General features: G+C 44.3%; 1 protein-coding gene across 1 annotated transcript in view; it reads right to left on the reverse strand.

Moving 5' to 3' along the window:
* eml3 (EMAP like 3) overlaps window positions 1–20,328 on the reverse strand; it is a 214,663-nt gene that overhangs the window by 56,343 nt on the left and 137,992 nt on the right. The window contains exons 7-11 of the mRNA XM_084332193.1: window positions 20,193–20,228; window positions 18,516–18,636; window positions 8,266–8,415; window positions 5,774–5,843; window positions 1,245–1,355 (exon numbers count right to left, since the gene is read on the reverse strand). Coding sequence (XP_084188319.1) covers window positions 1,245–1,355; window positions 5,774–5,843; window positions 8,266–8,415; window positions 18,516–18,636; window positions 20,193–20,228 — 488 coding nt within the window. The remainder of the gene's footprint in view (window positions 1–1,244; window positions 1,356–5,773; window positions 5,844–8,265; window positions 8,416–18,515; window positions 18,637–20,192; window positions 20,229–20,328) is intronic.

Consider the following 20,328-nt stretch of genomic DNA (forward strand, 5'->3'; position numbering starts at 1 on the left):
ACTGAAAGAGGATTTCACCCATCTAATGAACACACTAGACTAGACAAATATCAAGATGTATCCATCAGTGGACCAATTGCATGCTTTTGCAGAGGACAAGAAGCCTTCAGTCGGCTCCTTCAGACATTAAGCACCCCCACAGCCCAAATGGAATGATAAAAAAATATATATATATATATTATTATTATTTTAATTTTTTTGTCGACTAATAGTCGACTAACGGCAAATTTTAGTCGACTATCCAAATCCTTAGTCGGGGACAGCCCTATGTGTGTATTTGCATGTGTACATTTATATTTTGCTTTGAGTAGTCAACAGCATCATGACTGCAGCATTTGCTACGCTATGTGCGCAAATCGTATCGTGATTCTGACTAAAGCCAAGACTGGACGTTTCGCTTCACTCGCATTTGCGACTAAAAGAGCGAACCAGAAAAATGATATAGGAGCATGTGTGACAGTTCCTAAACTAACGTTAGCTGCTAATGTCAACCAAGCTGGTCCCATAACAGTTGGGAAAAGAGGTTTAATTTTCAAACAGTCTCTCTCTCTCTCTCTCTCTCTCTCTCTCTCTCTCTCTCTCTCTCTCTCTCTCTCTCTCTCTCTCTCTCTCTCTCTCTCAGCTACATTATATAGCTCAGCAGCTGTATCAATCATTTTATTATTTTGGTTTCAACAGCATCAAAATATTATTAGTTAACATTTCCATGTTCTATTACATTCCATTACTTTTCCTGATATTTTATGTTTTTGTCATGGTATCGTTGTCCGGTATGATACTCATGATACTTAGGCTGGTACCTTGGTATTGTCACATTACTGGCCCCTACTGAACTCACGGCAGAGGAGAAGGCCACAGACCCCACCCCCCTCAACACTGGCCCCTACTGAACTCACGGCAGAGGAGAAGGCCACAGACCCCACCCCCCTCAACACTGGCCCCTACTGAACTCACGCCAGAGGAGAAGGCCACAGACCCCACCCCCCTCAACACTGGCCCCTACTGAACTCACGGCAGAGGAGAAGGCCACAGACCCCACCCCCCTCAACACTGGCCCCTACTGAACTCACGGCAGAGGAGAAGGCCACAGACCCCACCCCCCTCAACACTGGCCCCTACTGAACTCACGGCAGAGGAGAAGGCCACAGACCCCACCCCCCTCAACACTGGCCCCTACTGAACTCACGGCAGAGGAGAAGGCCACAGACCCCACCCCCCTCAACACTGGCCCCTACTGAACTCACGGCAGAGGAGAAGGCCACAGACCCCACCCCCCTCTCAAAGGTCCCCAGACCGATCTGCTGCAGGGTCACCAGGCTGGAGGAGTCCCAGATGTGAACACAGGGCTGTAGAGGCTGAAACACACAGAGAGGTCAAGTTAGAGGCTGAAACACACAGAGGTCAAGTTAGAGGCTGAAACACACAGAGAGAGGTCAAGTTAGAGGCTGAAACACACAGAGAGGTCAAGTTAGAGGCTGAAACACACAGAGGTCAAGTTAGAGGCTGAAACACACAGAGCGGTCAAGTTAGAGGCTGAAACACACAGAGGTCAAGTTAGAGGCTGAACCACAGAGAGAGGTCAAGTTAGAGGCTGAAACACACAGAGGTCAAGTTAGAGGCTGAAACACACAGAGAGAGGTCAAGTTAGAGGCTGAAACACACAGAGGTCAAGTTAGAGGCTGAAACACACAGAGGTCAAGTTAGAGGCTGAAACACACAGAGAGAGGTCAAGTTAGAGGCTGAAACACACAGAGGTCAAGTTAGAGGCTGAAACACAGAGAGGTCAAGTTAGAGGCTGAAACACAGAGAGGTCAAGTTAGGGGCTGAAACACACAGAGCGGTCAAGTTAGAGGCTGAAACACACAGAGGTCAAGTTAGAGGCTGAAACACACAGAGCGGTCAAGTTAGAGGCTGAAACACACAGAGAGGTCAAGTTAGGGGCTGAAACACACAGAGGTCAAGTTAGAGGCTGAAACACAGAGAGGGGTCAAGTTAGAGGCTGAAACACAGAGAGAGGTCAAGTTAGAGGCTGAAACACACAGAGGTCAAGTTAGAGGCTGAAACACACAGAGGTCAAGTTAGGGGCTGAAACACAGAGAGGTCAAGTTAGGGGCTGAAACACAGAGAGGTCAAGTTAGGGGCTGAAACACACAGAGGTCAAGTTAGAGGCTGAAACACAGAGAGGTCAAGTTATAGGCTGAAACACAGAGAGGTCAAGTTAGAGGCTGAAAGACACAGAGGTCAAGTTAGAGGCTGAAACACAGAGAGAGGTCAAGTTAGGGGCTGAAAGACACAGAGGTAGAGTTGATCAATATGTTTGTACATTATACTGTCACAGAGGTAGAGTTGATCAATATTATGTTTGTACATTATACTGTCACAGAGGTAGAGTTGATCAATATGTTTGTACAGTATACTGTCACAGAGGTAAAGTTGATCGATATGTTTGTACAGTATACTGTCACAGAGGTAAAGTTGATCGATATGTTTGTACAGTATACTGTCACAGAGGTAAAGTTGATAGATAATAAATTATGTTTGTACAGTATTCTGTCACAGAGGTAGAGTTGATCAATATGTTTGTCCTCCAACTGACTCTGAAGCTGAAGGTTCTTCCTTCTCTTGCTGCATTTAAAAGTATGATCTCTGCCCACTGTGTGTCCACTTGTAACTGTCTTAGCTGATCTTTTATTGTTTATTCTTATTTATTGTGCCTATATGTATGAAATTGCTGATATACTATGTCTTGTTTTGTCAGCTTGTCGTGTTTGTAAGTGACTTACGAGTTGAAAAAAAGGTTTGAAAAATGTAATTTGATAAAAAAAAATAGATATATTTGACAATCTGATTAAATCCTAAAATTGATTTAATATTTTCCAAATGTTTTTGTAATACTTCAGTATCACATGTGTTTCGAAATGTGTTTTTGGAATACTTCAATATCACAAGTTTCAAATGTGTTTTTGGAATACTTGATTTATATGACTCACGTTACATTAGGTGTACTTACAGGATTTTTCACGTGTTATTTTCATGGCATCACATGTGAAAGTACAAGGTGAAAGTATAACACATATTATTATCACACATGGTCTGCATACCGGCACAGAGGTGACTGTGTGATGACGTGTGAAAGTGTAATGTCATGCCATGAGAAATTGCGAAATCACATGTCATGTGTTCACATAACATAACACGTTGTAAACATATGATAATGTGCAGTGTTATAGTACTCAAGTCCTGGGCCCTCATTTATCAACAATTCTTAGAAAGTGTTCTATTTTCTTACGTAAGCACAGAATTTAGAATGTGTGAACGCACAGAAATATTGGGATTTATCAACCGTGCGTACACGGGTCCTACGCACACTCCGTGTTGATAAATACCTCTTTGTTCTACCGTCAATGCTCGTGCAGGATTATCCATATATGGTAATGAAACACCCCCCATGGGATGTGAAATAATGGACTGACCCAAGCGAACTATGAGAAACTCCACGAGCGAGATTGTTCACTGAGGCGCTGCCAAACCAAGAAGACACAACCCGTGTTATGGGATAAATAAAAGTCTGGCGGACTTGTACATGGTGATGTCAGATATCAACGACTCCCTAAGACCATTGCTGCAATTCTGCCTGGACAGCTCAAAATACTAATAAAGACCGTTCGTTAACCACTGTTTGGCGTTGGTGTGTCATTATAACCATGCTGGAATATGAATGCCTTTATTCGTTTTGTTCGATTGGCTACCGGGTATAATATGATTTGTACTAGAGGCATACAATCTATTTTGTTGTCGGTATTAGGTAGCCATTATGAATTACATATAATAGCAGCCATAGCCTACATTATGCAACAGTAACTTGCGCATATATAATAACACGTGGCACAGCCCTGCGAAGCCTGCATACAGTAAACTAACTTGATCATTAATCTAGCTGTATCTTTACGCTTATTTTTATTTTTATTTTTTTCATATCTTTACGCTTATGAAAACATTAAATAGGCGAGCTCCCGTAGCTCACCGCGTACCTCGGCGCTATTTCTGCGTCGGGGACAACCGTGCTCGTCACGGATCTGGGGTACACGAGTTCGATTCCCGGACCCGCCGTATTTTCTCAGTGTCTTCCCCTACTCTACATCCCATTCAACCTGTTTCTGTCGGTCATGCTTGACCAGAAAAAGCGATAAACGCTAAAAAATTAAGTTTAAAAAAAAAAAGACTCCCTGTGGAGAAGTTTAAAAAAAAATACATTAAATAATATGTATAGGCTATAGACCGTCGCTTTGCATTAATAGCCTATATTCTTAATGGCATTAATGGCTATCCGACTCCTCGCTATCCTCGCGGACGGACCAGTATACCTTATATCATATCATATTCATATTCATATCATAGTTTACTCTATCAGCCTACCCAGCATGTAATACGTTCTTTGTTAGAACTCAACTCGTTATTATTTTGCGCATAGATTGCAGAAATACGGGAATGTTTTGATTTATATTAAGGCTTTGACATTGTAAAACTAAATACGTGGAATTCTGTAAGCAGAATACAAGTCATATCACCCACACGATATATGCTCTGTATCCAGAGCATGTATGCTTTTCATTCATTTAAGACACATTTATTGCAAGGGTTTTGTAATACACATAAACTCAACAAATAACCTCTGTTCTCGTTGCAATGCGTTTTTTATTCTTTCTTTATACAGTAGGAAGGTGGAAGAACACTATATCGTGGGTGTTCATATGACTTGTATTCTGCTTACAGCTTCGAAATTCCACTTATTACGTTTAACAATGGCAAAGCCTTTTAAATATAATCAAAACGTTCCCGTATTTCTGCAATCTATGCGCAAAATAATAACGAGTTGAGTTAAGCGGAGCGCAGTATATTCCGATAACGCTATATATAAACCATGCTGCATTCATTCGGAGAGAAAGACCTATTATTCCAAATGCTATTTATAGGGTTTTGACCATAATTACACTACTGTTGCTATTTTACAATGAACTATAATGAATTACGGGCCATACAGAACACGCCAGTGTTGAAACTAATGCACGGAAGCTTATTTCCGCGTTGTAATATTCATATTCTACCACCGGGCGCCAGGTACGCATGCTCCGAGCTGTGCGTAGATATACGCACAAAGTCAAGCACAAGTTCAAATTGATAAGTCCCACACTTTGCTTAGAAATTATCGTACGCACGGGTTACGCACATATCTGTGCGTACGCAACGTTTATAAATAAGGGCCCTGGACTTGAGCACTGATGACTCAGACATGGACTTGGACTCGAGCATTGACTGCATTCAGACTCAGAAGGTGCAGACGAGGACTCAGACTTGTTAATTGATAAATACATTTTGGTTTTGGTTTTTGTAATAGGCCCTAATCATTTTGGCATAAGATATTGATGGCTAGTGCATTTGTTTGGCTATTGTGTCATAAAGTAAATAAACTCCCTTTGAAACGGTGACCGCTGTGTCATTTATCTTTAATGTAGACCTTTCTTTATTTGTATGTCAGCTCTTTGACTGCCAGAGTGGAGTGGACTCAACCTTGATGACTCGGACTTGGACTTGGACCAGGGTGATGGGGACCTCGACTCAAGCTGTTCTTTGGTGACTCGGACTTGGACTCGGACTCGAACACTGGGGACTCGAGACTCGGACTGGAGATTTAGTGACTCGACTACAACACTGTGTGAAACTCATTTCAGCAAGCAGAACAATGAACACGATGACAGTGGTAGAAAACAATCACCTTGCCGTCTTTATCAACGCCGGCCGACTGCCCCGAGGCGACCCGCACCTTGTCGGGATGGATGGTCAAACTACAGAAAAACATGAAAATAAAAAAACATGAAAACATCATGGACTTCAGTAATGGACAACGCAACACTTTCATTTTCAGCTCATGGGAGAGCGCGGGGGATAAAATGAATGACGAACTCCGCATTCGCAGATTGCCCAGGGAGTCTCTTGGGATTGTCCGGACACACTCCCTGGGCAATCTGCGCGATTGGGGGGTAGGTGCGGAAGAGTGACTATAGCTCGGCCGAGAAAGTGCCGATCGACTTGGGATTGGTCTCTCCGTGTTGATTGATTGATTGATTGATTGATTGAAAACTTTATTAACAGATTGCAGAATGGGTACAATACAGTACAGCTCAATACACACAATTGTTAAGGGGATGCAGACCAGAGAAAGACTTTCGTCTTGTTTACATCAGGGTCCCCCATTTTCAATTCATCAGGACATATATGACATACATGACATACAGATAGTCAGTACTGCTACATCTATACATTTATGACATACCAGATTTGCAAATACAGTACTGTTTGTGATACAGAAGGAGTCAAGAAAAGGGAGTATATACATTTGATGTAGAAACTGTACATTGGAGGAGGTTGGGTGGGGGGGGGGTTGGGTACATTGGGATATTGACAACCATACTGGGTAATTTACATTGGAGGTGATTGGGGGGGGGGGGGGGGAGACACACTGTATAAACAAGCAAAACTGTACATTGAGGGGGGGGGGGGGGGACACTGTACAAACAAACAAAATTGTACATTGGACTATTGACAAAACCATACTAGGTAAATGACTGTACATTGGAGGGGGTTGGGTTAGGATATTTACAGGGGCCAGTTTTGAATTGCAGTCTCCCGTAGGTGTCCCTTGAGAGAGGTTTTGAAAGTGGGTAGCGATCCACATTCCTTTACAGCTTTGGGTAGGGCGTTCCACATTGATGTGGCATAATTGCGAAACGTGTTTAGTCCCTTATTTGAGCCGAATCTGGGTTTAACATGATTTGTGGAGCTCCCTCTGGTGTTGTGATCGTGGTATTCACTGACCTTTGGGAAGTATTTTGACATGTACATGGGTACCTTGGTCGTGTAGTGTATCTTGTAGACCAGGCCCATTGCAAGTTGCTGTACTCTGTCGTCAGGAGACTCAGGTGTATAAAAGTCTATTGCAGCACCCCCACAGCCGTAGCTACAACCACTTCAAAGCTCTCATCAACATTCATTCATTTTATCCCCCTGTGCTCTCACATGAGCTCCATGTAACACGGAAGTGCAGTGGTCTATACACTACACTACACCAAGTAAATGTTTATTTTAGTGCGGTCAATAGATAAAAAAAATATTAACTAATTAATCTCAAATTTGTATTTTATTTTTTGTATCCACTTTTTCTCCTTATTTTCTATTTTTCTCCCATCCCAATTTCGTGTTTCCAATTCTCCCCTCCCCTGTCTTGAACGTTGCTCGACTATGCCCCCCACTGGTCGGTTGTAGGGAGGATAGAAGCCTTGCATCACGTGTCCCCTCCGGTACACGAGGAGGCAGCCTGTCACATCTTTTCACCTGCCAGCGCGGACTCTCAATGGCGAGGTGTAACGCATGGGAGGCTCACACTACCCCCGCTACTTCCTGTCTCTGCTGTGCAGGCGTCCCCCAACCGACCTGTAGGAGTCGCTGTCCACAACGTCCAAATTACCACCCATCGACTTCTACCCGCTTGCTCTGCCAATTGAGCCAGTATGACGGCCGGCCCAAGCCGGAGGCAATGCTGACACCCGGATTCGAGACCGGAGTCTCTTGCATTGGTGACGAGCGCAATCTCCGCTGCGCCACCCAGCTGTCCAATCTCACAATTTTCTGTAATTAATCTAGATTAATCTAGATAAAAAATTACTTAAAACCGAAGCTTGTAACAGATATTTACTTGAGTAAAATCATGGAATTAATGTAAAATCAACACAAAGAAAGTATATTTAGATTCAAAGACTATTTTAATAGCGTTCTTTGAATACAGTTTCTCTCTGTGAAATACAAATGTTCTAAAAAAAGTATGTATTCTCCATGACGTTTGTGTATCCATTGAACTCTATAGGTTAAATTGGTATGTGGTCCAGTTATGCTGCTCTGATTACATCCTCTTGAAGTTGACAGGCTTCAAATGTGAAAGTATATAATCTTCATACATTTCTTATTTTGTATATATATTATGTTTTCTATGCAAAATCATTTTCTTCAAAGTAACTTGTAACTGATGGGTTCAGATAAATGTAGTGGAGTAAAAAGTATAAAGTTCCCAAAAAATTTAAATACTCACATAAAGTACAAGTAGCTCGAAATTGTACTTAAGTACAGTACTTGAGTAAAAATACTTAGTTACCACTTTCCACCACTGTTGGTAAGTAGGAAATATAGGAATAGAGTAAAAACATGGAGACAAACCAGCGGACGCAGTCAGTGTGCTTGCGGTAGTGCCGTTGCGTGTGGTCGTTGATGTGGTACAGGACGACCACGCAGGCGATGAAGTACAACGCCTCCCCCGACGGCAGCAGGTGCAGGTTGGCCCGGCAGTCACGCCCCCGGTAACCGTAGCTGGACAGGGGGCGGGTCAAGGTGAGATCATTCAAGCGTCTCATTGGTCCATCTGTCTAAATTGCACATTATGGCGTAAAGCTATTTCACCCACAGCTTCACCACTAATAGCTGATTTATGGATGAGAGACGGCTCTCATTGGCTTCGCTCAAGGACGCCAGTGAAATCTGGGAGAGATTATACCCATATTATACCCTGATTATACCCAGATTATACCAAGGCTAACGGGCAATATAAGATCTATGGCTTATAGTATATCAAAGAAATGAATTAACCAGTGGTGGAAGAAGTACACAGTTCCTTTACTTAAGTAAAAGTAGAAATACTCAGATAAATGAGTACTCTGGTAAAAGTCCTCCATTCAAATTATACTTAAGTAAAAGTAGAGCAGTATTTGCTATTGAATGTACTTACGTATCTAAAGTAAAAGTACATATTCTACATGATGTTTGTGCATCCATTGACCTCTATAGGTTATGTTAAAGTGGTATGTGGTACAGTTATGCTGCTCTGATTAAAGGTTATGTTAAAGTGAAGTCGACAGGCAAGTATATAATATTCATACATTTTCTATTTTGTCTGTTTTCTATGCTAAATCCTTTTCTTCAAAGTAACTAGTAACTGATGGATTCAGATAAATGTAGTGGAGTAAAAAGTACAATATTTCCCTTGAAATGTAGTGGAGTAAAAGTATAAAGTTCCCTAAAATTTTTAATACTTGCATAAAGTACAAGTAGCTCGAAATTGTACTTAAGTACAGTACTTGAGTAAAAATACTTAAGTTACATTCCACCACTGGAAATTACAACATGAAGGAATGAAAAGGTTTAACCCTTTCACTACCACACTACAGAAGGTTAAAGGGGAGATGAAGCATAGCGATATAAACATAGTCATAGCATCAAATTAGTATTTAGATAAACCACAGAAAAAAATCCTGTTATAAAAATAAGCAGTTTCTAAGAAAAAATTATTTGTTATGTCCATTTATGTAGCATTTATCAACATGTGTGCCGCCATTTTGTTCACGCTAAATGCTGACGTCACGGAGATGGTTTTGCCCGCAGCCTCCCACGTACCTAGCTACTACTACTACTACCTGCAGCACGCTGTAGCAATATTATTAGGCTCCTCAAATATCGTTATTCATAAAAACACATTTATGTAATATTTTACAGCATTGAGCAACCCCAACAGGGGGATGCTGCATGCTCTGTCATCTTTGAGATGGCGAGACCTGCAGTTTGCACCTGAGATGGCGAGACCTGCAGTTGGCACTGTGTGAGGCCACGACATTTGAGCAAATTAATAATACTGCATGTTCTGAAGGTCCAGATTAATAATTAGAATTAGTTCAACAGAAAGGTATAGATTAGGCTATCACCTGAAGTCTGTTGGTTGCTATATGAGTTCAGCCTCAACCGAACTCAGTCTAAACGTCTCTTATTTCTCTGTTATCCTCTGCCCGTCGCTGTTGACAGATCGATGCAGAAGTATGGTATTCCTCCTCTCCCTTGGCAACACCACAACACCGTTTCCAACTAATAACGGCACTAACGTTACCACCACAGCGCTGTATCAAAACACCTCTCTCTCCTCACTTTTATTCTCCAACTAACGGTTATCTTTTTCTCCGTTCAATATGTGTTGAGTGGCTCGGCTGTATACAAAACTAACGGTATACCTTTGTCTCCGTTCCAATGCGCGCTGTAAGCAGCGGCGATACAAGGAGCATATATGGGCGAACAATAAAACAATAAAACACTATCAGGTCAACAGTAAATATATATATCTTACAAATAAAACATTATAATATAGAAAATAATAAACGTGGGGCAGCTACGTGGTGCAGTGGGCAAGGCGCTCACCACGAATACTGGAGACGCTGGGTTCGCCAAAGAGCCCAAAGAGCCCAGCGCTCCACATTGCAACAGTTTAGCTGGTCGTCCGTACTAATACACATTGGCAGTATTAGGGGGTGGGAAACTGATGGGTGGGGATCGGGCGTTGTGGACAGCGACTCCTACAGGTCGGTTGGTGCGCCTGCGCAGTAGAATCAGGAAGCGATAGGGGCGGCGCCCCTCCAAAGCGCAGACCCCTGACGCTGAAAGATCGCGCCGCGCAGGTGAAAAGATGCGACTGCTGTTACCTCGAGTATCGGAGGAGACTCGTGCTATGTATGACTTAGTCCACATTGCAGCCGGCTTGTGGGAGGCAAGAAACAGCGTTCGAGACAGGGGAGGGTTGAATTGGATGATACGAAATTGGGATGGGAGAAAAATAGAAAATGGGAGAAAAAGTGGATAAAAAAATAAAATAATAATAATAAACGTGGACTTTAGGTGATAGCCCAATCCATACCCCTCGGTTAGAACCAACGACCCCCCCCATTAATCTGGACCTTCAGAACATTGTGTTTGATGTAAGCAAACTGATGCCAGACTCAGCATTCATGCGTTCGGCTGAATATCGAGATGAAGTGCAGCCTACATGGTGAACTCAACTCGTTATTATTTGCGCAAAAAAAGTCAGAGGAAACAAAGCGGCCACTAATGCAAACCACGTTAGAGGGCACATGTGCGTATAACGGTGGTAGTCAGAAGGCTAAGGTGATCACATGAAAAGTAATGGATTCATAGGGCTCGACGACCGCGTTACACTCTCCCAGGTCGCACGTATTTTTAAGACATTGCCCTGTACCCGAGCTCTACCAGGCAGTGTATTCGCACATTGATAGCCTTCTGAAAGAAGATGTTTCTTCAATTAGCTTTACCAGTGATATTTGGAGCTCTGATCTCAGCCCCATGTCAATGCTGAGTTTGACAGCTCAGTGGATTGACGCAGACTTCCAACTCCGTAAAGCGCTCCTGCATTCCCAAGAGTTCTCCGGCTCCCACACTGCTGCAGGCTGCAGCGCTGGCAACAGCATTCGAGAATATGTTCCAGACGTGGCATATTCCGAAAGAAAATATTCATGTCATACTCCGAGATAATGCCCGAAACGTGGTCAAATGCATGAAAGACGCAGGATTACAAAGTTTTTTGATGTATGGCCCACGGGCTTCAGCTGACTGTCACGATGGAGTGCTGTCACAGCGCAGCATAAAAGACATTGCACTTTTACGCACTGTTTAGCCTATATTTTACGCGCTGTGTTTAGCCTATTAAATAGGCTAATTGTTTTTTCAGCCTGTTATTAGTATTAACTAAGGGGTCAATAACTTTAATTCACACCTCCCCAGTTTGCAACAACGCAACAGCCAATGTTCCGAGACATATTTATATATTTGTATAATTGTTAGGCTATTTGAATCCACCATTTAGGGCTGGTGTATTCAAATAGCCTAACAAATAAAATGTAATATGTCTCGGAACATTGGCCCGCAGATGCACCACTGCAAACCAAAGAAATGTGAACTCAAGAAGCCAAAACGAAGTTTAGCCTGTTTTAGAAGGCTATAGCCAAAGTTGCCTTTTACCACCGCTTAGCCTATATTTTACGCAGTGTTTAGCCTATTAAATAGGCTAATTGTTTTTTTCAGCCTGTTATTCAGCCTGTTAATAAATGTGTTGTTAATTCAGTATTTAACTTCTTGAATTCATATTTATTTAGGCTATGCTAATTAAAAACACAAATGTTATGGACATCTAATTTAATTATCTGCTTATTTATTAATGCTTCAATTCATTCAGAAACGTTGCAGCAAACAATCCATATGTGCATTTGTTTACATAATGATAACGTACATAAATAACATAATATTATTGAGGGAGGAAAAAAAGGAAACTGATACCTAATGCTGAATGTGATTTGACCAAAGCACAGTATACACACACAGACAGTGGAGCTGTTTGCAGATAGCAGAGCATTTTGACTTGTTGCGTGGTGGCGATGTCTCGCAGATAATACAATTACAAGTATAATTATATAATATATATTTTTTCTGTAGGTAACGTTACATTTGGTTGACAATTTACTGACTGACTTTCACAACACTCCATATTTACGTAGTTATCTAAACGGCACTGTAAACCGGGACCCAGCCCAAACCATCACCGTGACGTCACCATCCAGCTAAATCTAAAATGGCGGCGCCCATGGCAAAAACGGGGAAATTACATTTGAGTTTTCAGACAAATAAGCAGGATTTCACATTTGATTATAGGACCATGTCTTACCCAAGGTACACAACAAACAAACTAGGCTCATATTGTTTAACGCTTCATCTCCCCTTTAACCTTTCACTACCACACTACAGACGGTAGTGTGGTAGTGATTAGTGAAAGTGTTAACATTCTGTAGTGTGGTAGTGAAAAGGTTAACACTTTGTCGTGTGGCAGTGGAAGGGTTAACGAAGGGTTATGTATATAACCCAGTTCTATGAGTTAAATGGTGCGCTCAGCACCTGTTCTGCACTGTACTTCACTTCGTGCACGAGCACTGAGCCCCCCCGACCCTCCCTAATGGAGGATACCCCCCCTATTGGAGGTTCACGGGAGGGCGACGGATCCGACCGTGCGAAGAGGCACTCAAGCAACTCAATGCACAGGGTGAGCAGACCGTGGCTTGACCCCACGACTACACACACGCACAACCCGCATGCCACCCGGGAACGAACGGAAGGAACAACCTCGTTATTGCCCCCAGAAAACACGGGGTTTAAGAGCAAACCCAACCCCGTGGCAAGGCCGTAGCAGCGGAGCGCGAAGGAAGACCCATTTAGTCCAGACCCACTGAAGGGACTGGATCCCCTGGAAAGAGGTCAATGACGCCAGGCATCAAGACCCCACCAGGTGGTCACTTAGTGACACCGCCCCCCACATCGCCAGCGTATTCGGATAAGGCCCCTCCAAGAGCAGGCCCTTTCCCCCCAATAGCACACCGCCTGGCACACTGACCCTGCAGAACAGGCAGTCAGCATGGCCGTAAGCACACAAAAAGGTTAACCAACGGAAGCAGGTAGCGCACCGGGGAAACCAGGCAACAGGCTGTAACCTGAGCCTGGAGCACTGCGGACGAGACAGGCGCCAAAGGAGTCAGCTGGAAACAGCCCTCCCGGCGGAAGGTGCGGACGCTGGCGTTGTTGATCACCATGACGAAGCCTCCATTAAAAAAAAACCACCAAGAGGGATCCAGGCAGAGAAGGCTGACATGATTGGCAGACGTCATGAACGTGCAGGGGCACACTCAACCGGGTAACCCGGGAGTTGACACTGCTCCAACACACCAGGGAATCAACCACCCTCTTGGTACCGACGGTGGTTGTTCCTATAACCCCTCAAGAAAAAACTCCAAAACACACCTGCGGGCATACACTGGCTATACCGCAGTACAAGTGTTTCAGTTTTCAAAAAAGGGTTATCCCAGGCCTACGGTATCAACGAAACTTTACTTCGGACCGGGCCCGGCGGCTCGGGAAGTACACAGGGTTACCAGAGGAGGTCCAGAAGACCACCCCAACAGCCCTCTCTTCGCCATGCGTGAGAGAGGAGCAAAGAAAGGAGAACCAGCCCCCATGATAGTGCCAGGTACAAAGTACCCAACAAGGGTCTCCATAACGCCTAACCTTGTGACACCCCGGGCCGACCCAGCATTTTTTCCCCCTGAAAAAACCCAATTCCCTCAGGGTACCAGAACAGCAGATCTGCATCCCCGGCGGACAACGGGTTAACTGACCTGGACCAGCGTGACCAGACCAGTCCCGTGTCTTAACCACGCCGACATGCCCACTCCAGTATGCGTGTCGATCTAAAACATGAAAAGAGGGCGCCACCCAGACGGTCCCATTTGGACCGTGCTCAGTGGCCCACCCCAAGGGCGTGAGACCCCTCTACATATGTTCTGATCTATTCCGTTAACATCCCCCAGATATGAAGGAGAATTCATCGAGACAACCTAGTAAACTGGCGCTCGGAAGAGACAAAACTCCATCCCAGTTGCCCTATAAAAACGCTGTTTTAACAAGCAACCAAGGCGGACTTAGCCCCTGTGTGATTCTGTAACAGAAACACACCGAGCCAGCACTGTGTATGCGTCGAGACCCAAACACATCAATGGATAGTCTAACAAGACACCAAACATTGTTCCTCCAAGTCGCCTGGGAGAACGACACGGAGCCGTCATGCTTCATGTACCTTCCTCTTTTTATTCAAAAAAGAAAGAACACAGACTGACATGAATCCCTCGTGACGCAGCTGAGGGTAAAAATTGTTTACATTTTTACATCCCACCACCCTCCCATAGGGAGGAGACGGAAATCCCCAGAGAGACTTCCCACGCGAGCTGTATAGATTGAAAATAATATATTGCAACATTGAGCTATGTAATTAGGGTTAGGGCTCTCCGAGGAGGAGGCACTGAACCAATACACACTCAATAATCGAATTGAATCGAATACACACACAATAGAGCAGGACTCCTTTTTGAAGTTCTACTCACCTTGACAATCTGAGGAGGAGGCTCTGAACTCTGAGGAGGCTCCCTCACAGGGAAGGAGAGTCCTAACTCACAGAAGGCCAGAGTAGGAGCTTCGTGAGGAGGAGCCCTGACCACTCCCTGAAACAGATCCATCATATGGACCTGCACAACTCACGGAAGTCTTACCAACAGAGACGCGCACAGTGACGTACTCTATGGCGGGGGAATTTCTGCGGTGCACACGCCCAATCTTCCAGGGCGTGGGACCAGGAAACTCCCTCCCCCTCCCCCCCCTCTTACCCTGTAACGTGCCGAACAGCAACGTGACAGGAACCTTGAAGGACAGGAGGTTTTAACCCCTGCCCATCAAAAGGGGAGGGAAGGATTACCAGTTCACCCCTTTACGACCCCACACCCATGATACGATGTAATGACAAAAAAGCTTCAGCTACATGAAGTGTCTAACAGCTTCACACAGCTCATGTGCTAACCTGCTATCTGATTTTTACTAAGGAAAAACACAGAATAGAGAGGGCCCCCTTAAGAGCCCCGGTACCAGACTTACACATGTGCTTCTGTGGCCAACCTAACCCAGTTGTAGATCACAAGACACACACAACCCTTTATCACAACAAAAAATGGCAAGTACACTCTTGCTACAGAGGAACGCCGTTTTTCATAACGAGAGAATACAGAATCCTCGATTAGTATCGGCCACAGGCCTTGCTAAGCACACACGAAAAGCGACCAAACAATCTTTTCTTTAGGAAAATATAGTTCCTCAAGCGGTTAGCACAACCCCAGCAACTAAGCTAAGGGTTACATCGTATCCCCACAACACAGTGACACAGTATATTGTAAACAACATGTCTGAGAGGAGAGTGGTGAAGCCCCAGGGAACCGGGGGGAACACCCCTCCTACCTTACCCTTGATACAGCCCAGTTGAACAGATAACCCTGTTAATATGTGAACACACTGTTCATTGTCATTACAGGCTGAGAAAATAATTCATTCTTCACTCATATGTCACTAAGCATAGCTTTACACCTTTACACCTGAACAATAAACTGGACTGGTCGGACAACACAGAGGCCCTCTACAGGAAGGGACAGAGCAGGCTGTTCTTCCTGAGGAGACTCAGGTCCTTCAATGTGTGCAACAGACTGCTGCAGTCTTTTTACCAGACTGTTGTGGCCAGCATCCTCTTCTATGCTGTGGCATGCTGGGGAGGCTACATCAACTCAAGGGACACCAACAAGCTCAACAAGCTGGTGAGGAAGGCTAGCTCCGTGGTGGGAGTCGAGCTACCTAGACTTGAGGTGATGGCAGAGAGGGGGATGATAAGGAAGCTGGCTGCCATCATGGAGAACCCCTACCACCCCCTCTACGACGAGCTAGTCAAGATGAGAAGCTCGTTCAGCCACAGACTCATTCCCTCCCGAGACTCAACTAACCGCCTCGGACAGTCCTTCATACCAGCGGCCATCAGGCTCCACAACAGTGGGCAGCGACTAGCAGCCTCCAGGCTCCACAACAGGGGGCAGCGACAGCGACTGCTACCAGACATTGACCTGGGACTTATAGGAACCCAAGGAGGACAACCTACACTACCTTAGGCTTACTGCACCTTATGTGGATACTGTGATACTGTGATACCGTGAATAATGTATATTTCAGTGGATACCGTGATACTGTGAATAATGTATACTCAGTAGATAGTAAATTATAACACTACCTTATGCATACTGCACCCTATGTGACACTGTGAATATTTCTTCAGCTAGTCAGATAGTAAATTATATTGACCATATTGATCAATTGTTTACACTGCCTGTGTTGTTTTTTACTACCCGTACACTGTGTTGTTTTACTACCTGTAACCCCCCCCCCCCCCATGCTGCTATGATGCCTGAATTTCCCCAAGGGGATCAATAAAGGAATATCCTATCTACATGAACACACATGATGTTCTCAACACAACTAACCAGATCATTTTTACACATGTAAACAACAACCCGATTTGTATGGAGAAGAAGCTTATACCAGTGACAAGACAATTCACACACAACACGCGTCGTATCCTTAATGTATTGCAGCAACACCCGTTTTGGAAAACATCGTTATTACAAAACATTTAGAAGGGAAGGAAGAAGACGTGTTTAAGGTCTGGTCGGGACCTTCCTACCGTGAGCGCAGGCCAAGCGAACTGCAGTCTGGCTAACGGGACACCGACGTTAAACACAGCATTCCTGTGTCGACGACAAGGGCACCCAGACGCTACGGTTCTCCATGTTGACGCAGTCCTCGCCGGCCGGGCTCCCGGTAGGTTCGACTAACATCCTCTGTCAAAGATGACGTCGTAGTCAGAGTGTTTAAGGCATGTTATAGTCACAGAACGTTCAACAGTGTAGCATTAAGCTAACAGCCGATCGGCTGATAGCAACAAGCTAACGTATACCAGCCTGGTAAACACAGCAAGCTAACGCCGCAGCTAACAGCTGCGCAGCTAACAGCTGACTGGCTACACAGTAGCTCCACAACTAGCACGCAAGCTAACCAGCCATCACCTGAACTGCATACAATGACATAACAAGCCACACTTCAGACAGGCCGATGTCCCAATCCCTTCCCTAACAGGGAAAAGAAAAAGAAATGTCAGAACACAGTTGTCAACGGTGATCCAGACACACACGGGGCCCTTTGAGCATGGAACTTCCGATAAAGAAGATCTTATGCCCACATTTCCTCGTTAGGGTAAACTTTCATTTGTATATGAAAGATGGGGCCTACACGGGACAGAGAAGCATCCGCTCTAGAATCCTGGGATCACCAGAACCTAGCGCGGGCCACTAGATTTAGCCATCATGGGCGTCAGGCCAAGATCCTCCGACCGCCGTTTTAAGCCGAGCAGAGGACCCTAGCCTGGGGTCGGCGTTTCGTAAATTGTTAGCTAACCCCCATAGCATCAACAACAACCAGAGCTCGCAAGCAAAACAGTACATACCCAACCTGGAAACCACCGCTTCTCACAACAGTCGGTGCGTCCTACAGTCCAGCTGTGTTGCTGGAGGGTTTTTACCCCATCCAGCCGCAGCAAGGAGGATTGTAGTTGGGAAGCATGTCAGCGGCGTGAGCTCCTAATACGAAAAAAACGGTGGAGGTGTAGAATGATCATCATCTTCCAGACACTCCAGTGACGAAGACAATATCGCCGTATTTTCTTGAAAATAGTGAGAGAGAAAATAAAGATATGATGTCAACGTATCTTCCCGTTCTTTAGTTTTCCAACTTTCTTCTACTAACAACCTCGTCAAGTGGGGATCTACCGAAGGCACTTCCTTGTGGTGAAAGTGAAGAAGGAGGCGAGTAGGTGGCCACACACCTGCTTATGAAGGTAAGCGGAAGGGGGTGTGGTCAGACGGATGTTGGGAGGTAAAGGTACATGGTGGAATTATTTATTCAGTGCTCGTGCACGAAGTGAAGTACAGTGCAGAACAGGTGCTGAGCAATCCATTAACGTCATAGAACCTTCTGTATTGTCGCAGTGAAAAGGGTTAACCATTTGGTAGTGTGGTAGTGAAAGGGTCAATATTGTCTGAATTTATTTTAAGGTCCTTGTAAAAAAAATTTTTGTGTAAATGGAGATGGTTTGGTAGCTTGTGGGATGTTTGGAAGGATACACCCAGTCGAGCTCCAGCCTCTCGGAGGGCGGCTCCATCTTCAGGTCCTCGTAGTGCTGGATGTTGGCAGGGATGTACATGGTGATCGGTCGACCGCGGATGAACATCTTGATGGACTGTTCTGTAAAAACCAAGACACACTGTAATATTACCACCTCGTTTATACGTCACTGAACTAGATTTGACCACTTAACACATCCTGTGCCAATCACGTTGTATGACGTGTTTCAAGTTCATGCTAATTCTGCCAGATCACGGCGTACGACGTTATTGTGATCATATTTCATATTTTCGCCATGGTATTCATATTTCCCTCACGGAGCCTTGTCTGATGCAGTGGGACTCGGCACAACTCTGCAACGCTTCAATACTGCCCCCTGGTGGATGATCTGCGTGTTGCCAAACCGGAAATGGCCGGTTGGATATCGGTGCGTCTCCTAAATCCGTCCGGCCACTCTCATATCGTCGCGGGACTCTAGCCACACACCATGGATATGGATCGCTGCCATAACTCAATAATCGACATGATTTGGGCGTGTATTAGTATTATACAAACCGGAAATGGATCTACTCGATCCCCATCAAATAACTGGGATCTTTTTGCTCCAGTCTCATCGCCCAACGGTAAGAGGAGGCTGACGTCATTTTCAGCGTGAGTGTTTATTATTATCCATACAAACTGCTCTGATCTATATATCACCCATACTCCATAAAGCATTTAACGACGATCACGGAATTATAAACGACCCCCCCCCCCCCGTTCACCCGCGCATGATCAGTCATAACGTTTAGGACCATGTACAGTTGACATTTTTAATGTAGCGTGGATCGGTATCAAACGGCATTTGATAATCTATATATGCATTTATGCCTATATCTCACGTTCTAGGAATTACTGCAGAAAACGATAAAAACATATTTATATTCTAGACGGTATTTTCGTATGAATGTGTGAATGAAAAAGTAAAACGTTCCTACATCCTGAACGATAGATAATCGATGTTGAATGGGCCATAGTAATGTCAATTTAGCAATACAATTTAAAAGGTAATAGCCCTGCAAAGAAGGTGAACATCTCCATAGACTTAAAGTGCTGGCAGAGAATGGTATAAGATGATCAAACTCTGTGGCAGTTAATGTGTTAATCAAACTTGTACTCAACATAATTTATATATATATATATGTTTAAATTCTTTTTTTACATTAATATTACATTAATGTCCTCACATTGGACACAACAATAAAATAACACGCACTTAGAGCATTGAACACACAAACACACACACACAGGCCTAACTGAAACATATTTCCTTTTGTTTGTTTTTCTTTCTGCTTCTTTAAAAAAAAGATATATATATTTATTTAATTAAATACTCACTTATCACTTATATACCCTACAACTTAGCTGTTTTCTGTGTCTAATCATCTCTTTATAAGAACTACGGCTATACAGCATGGTGCCCCAAAGCTTTCCATGATGAACGCTAATAATACTATCATGACATTTGAAAGGAAACTAAAGGATAAATGCAGGCACCCCCCCCCCAGACACACACACACACGAGGTGATGAGTGTCTGGCACTGGAACAATAACCAAGGAAAATGGAACAAAGTATTCCTTTACCCGCAGGTGGATGACATAATGGCCTGTATGACATAACAGAATAACACATTACCTTGGCTGTATGTTCCTCTCCGCGACCCAGGGGATCCTGTGAGAGAGAGAGAGAGAGAGAGAGAGAGAGAGAGAGAGAGAGAGAGAGAGAGAGAGAGAGAGAGAGAGAGAGAGAGAGAGAGAGAGAGAGAGAGAGA

This window comes from Notolepis coatsorum (genome assembly GCF_963971535.1).
Source record: "Notolepis coatsorum genome assembly, chromosome: 1".
In the NCBI taxonomy this organism is placed as follows: Eukaryota; Metazoa; Chordata; class Actinopteri; order Aulopiformes; family Paralepididae; genus Notolepis; species Notolepis coatsorum.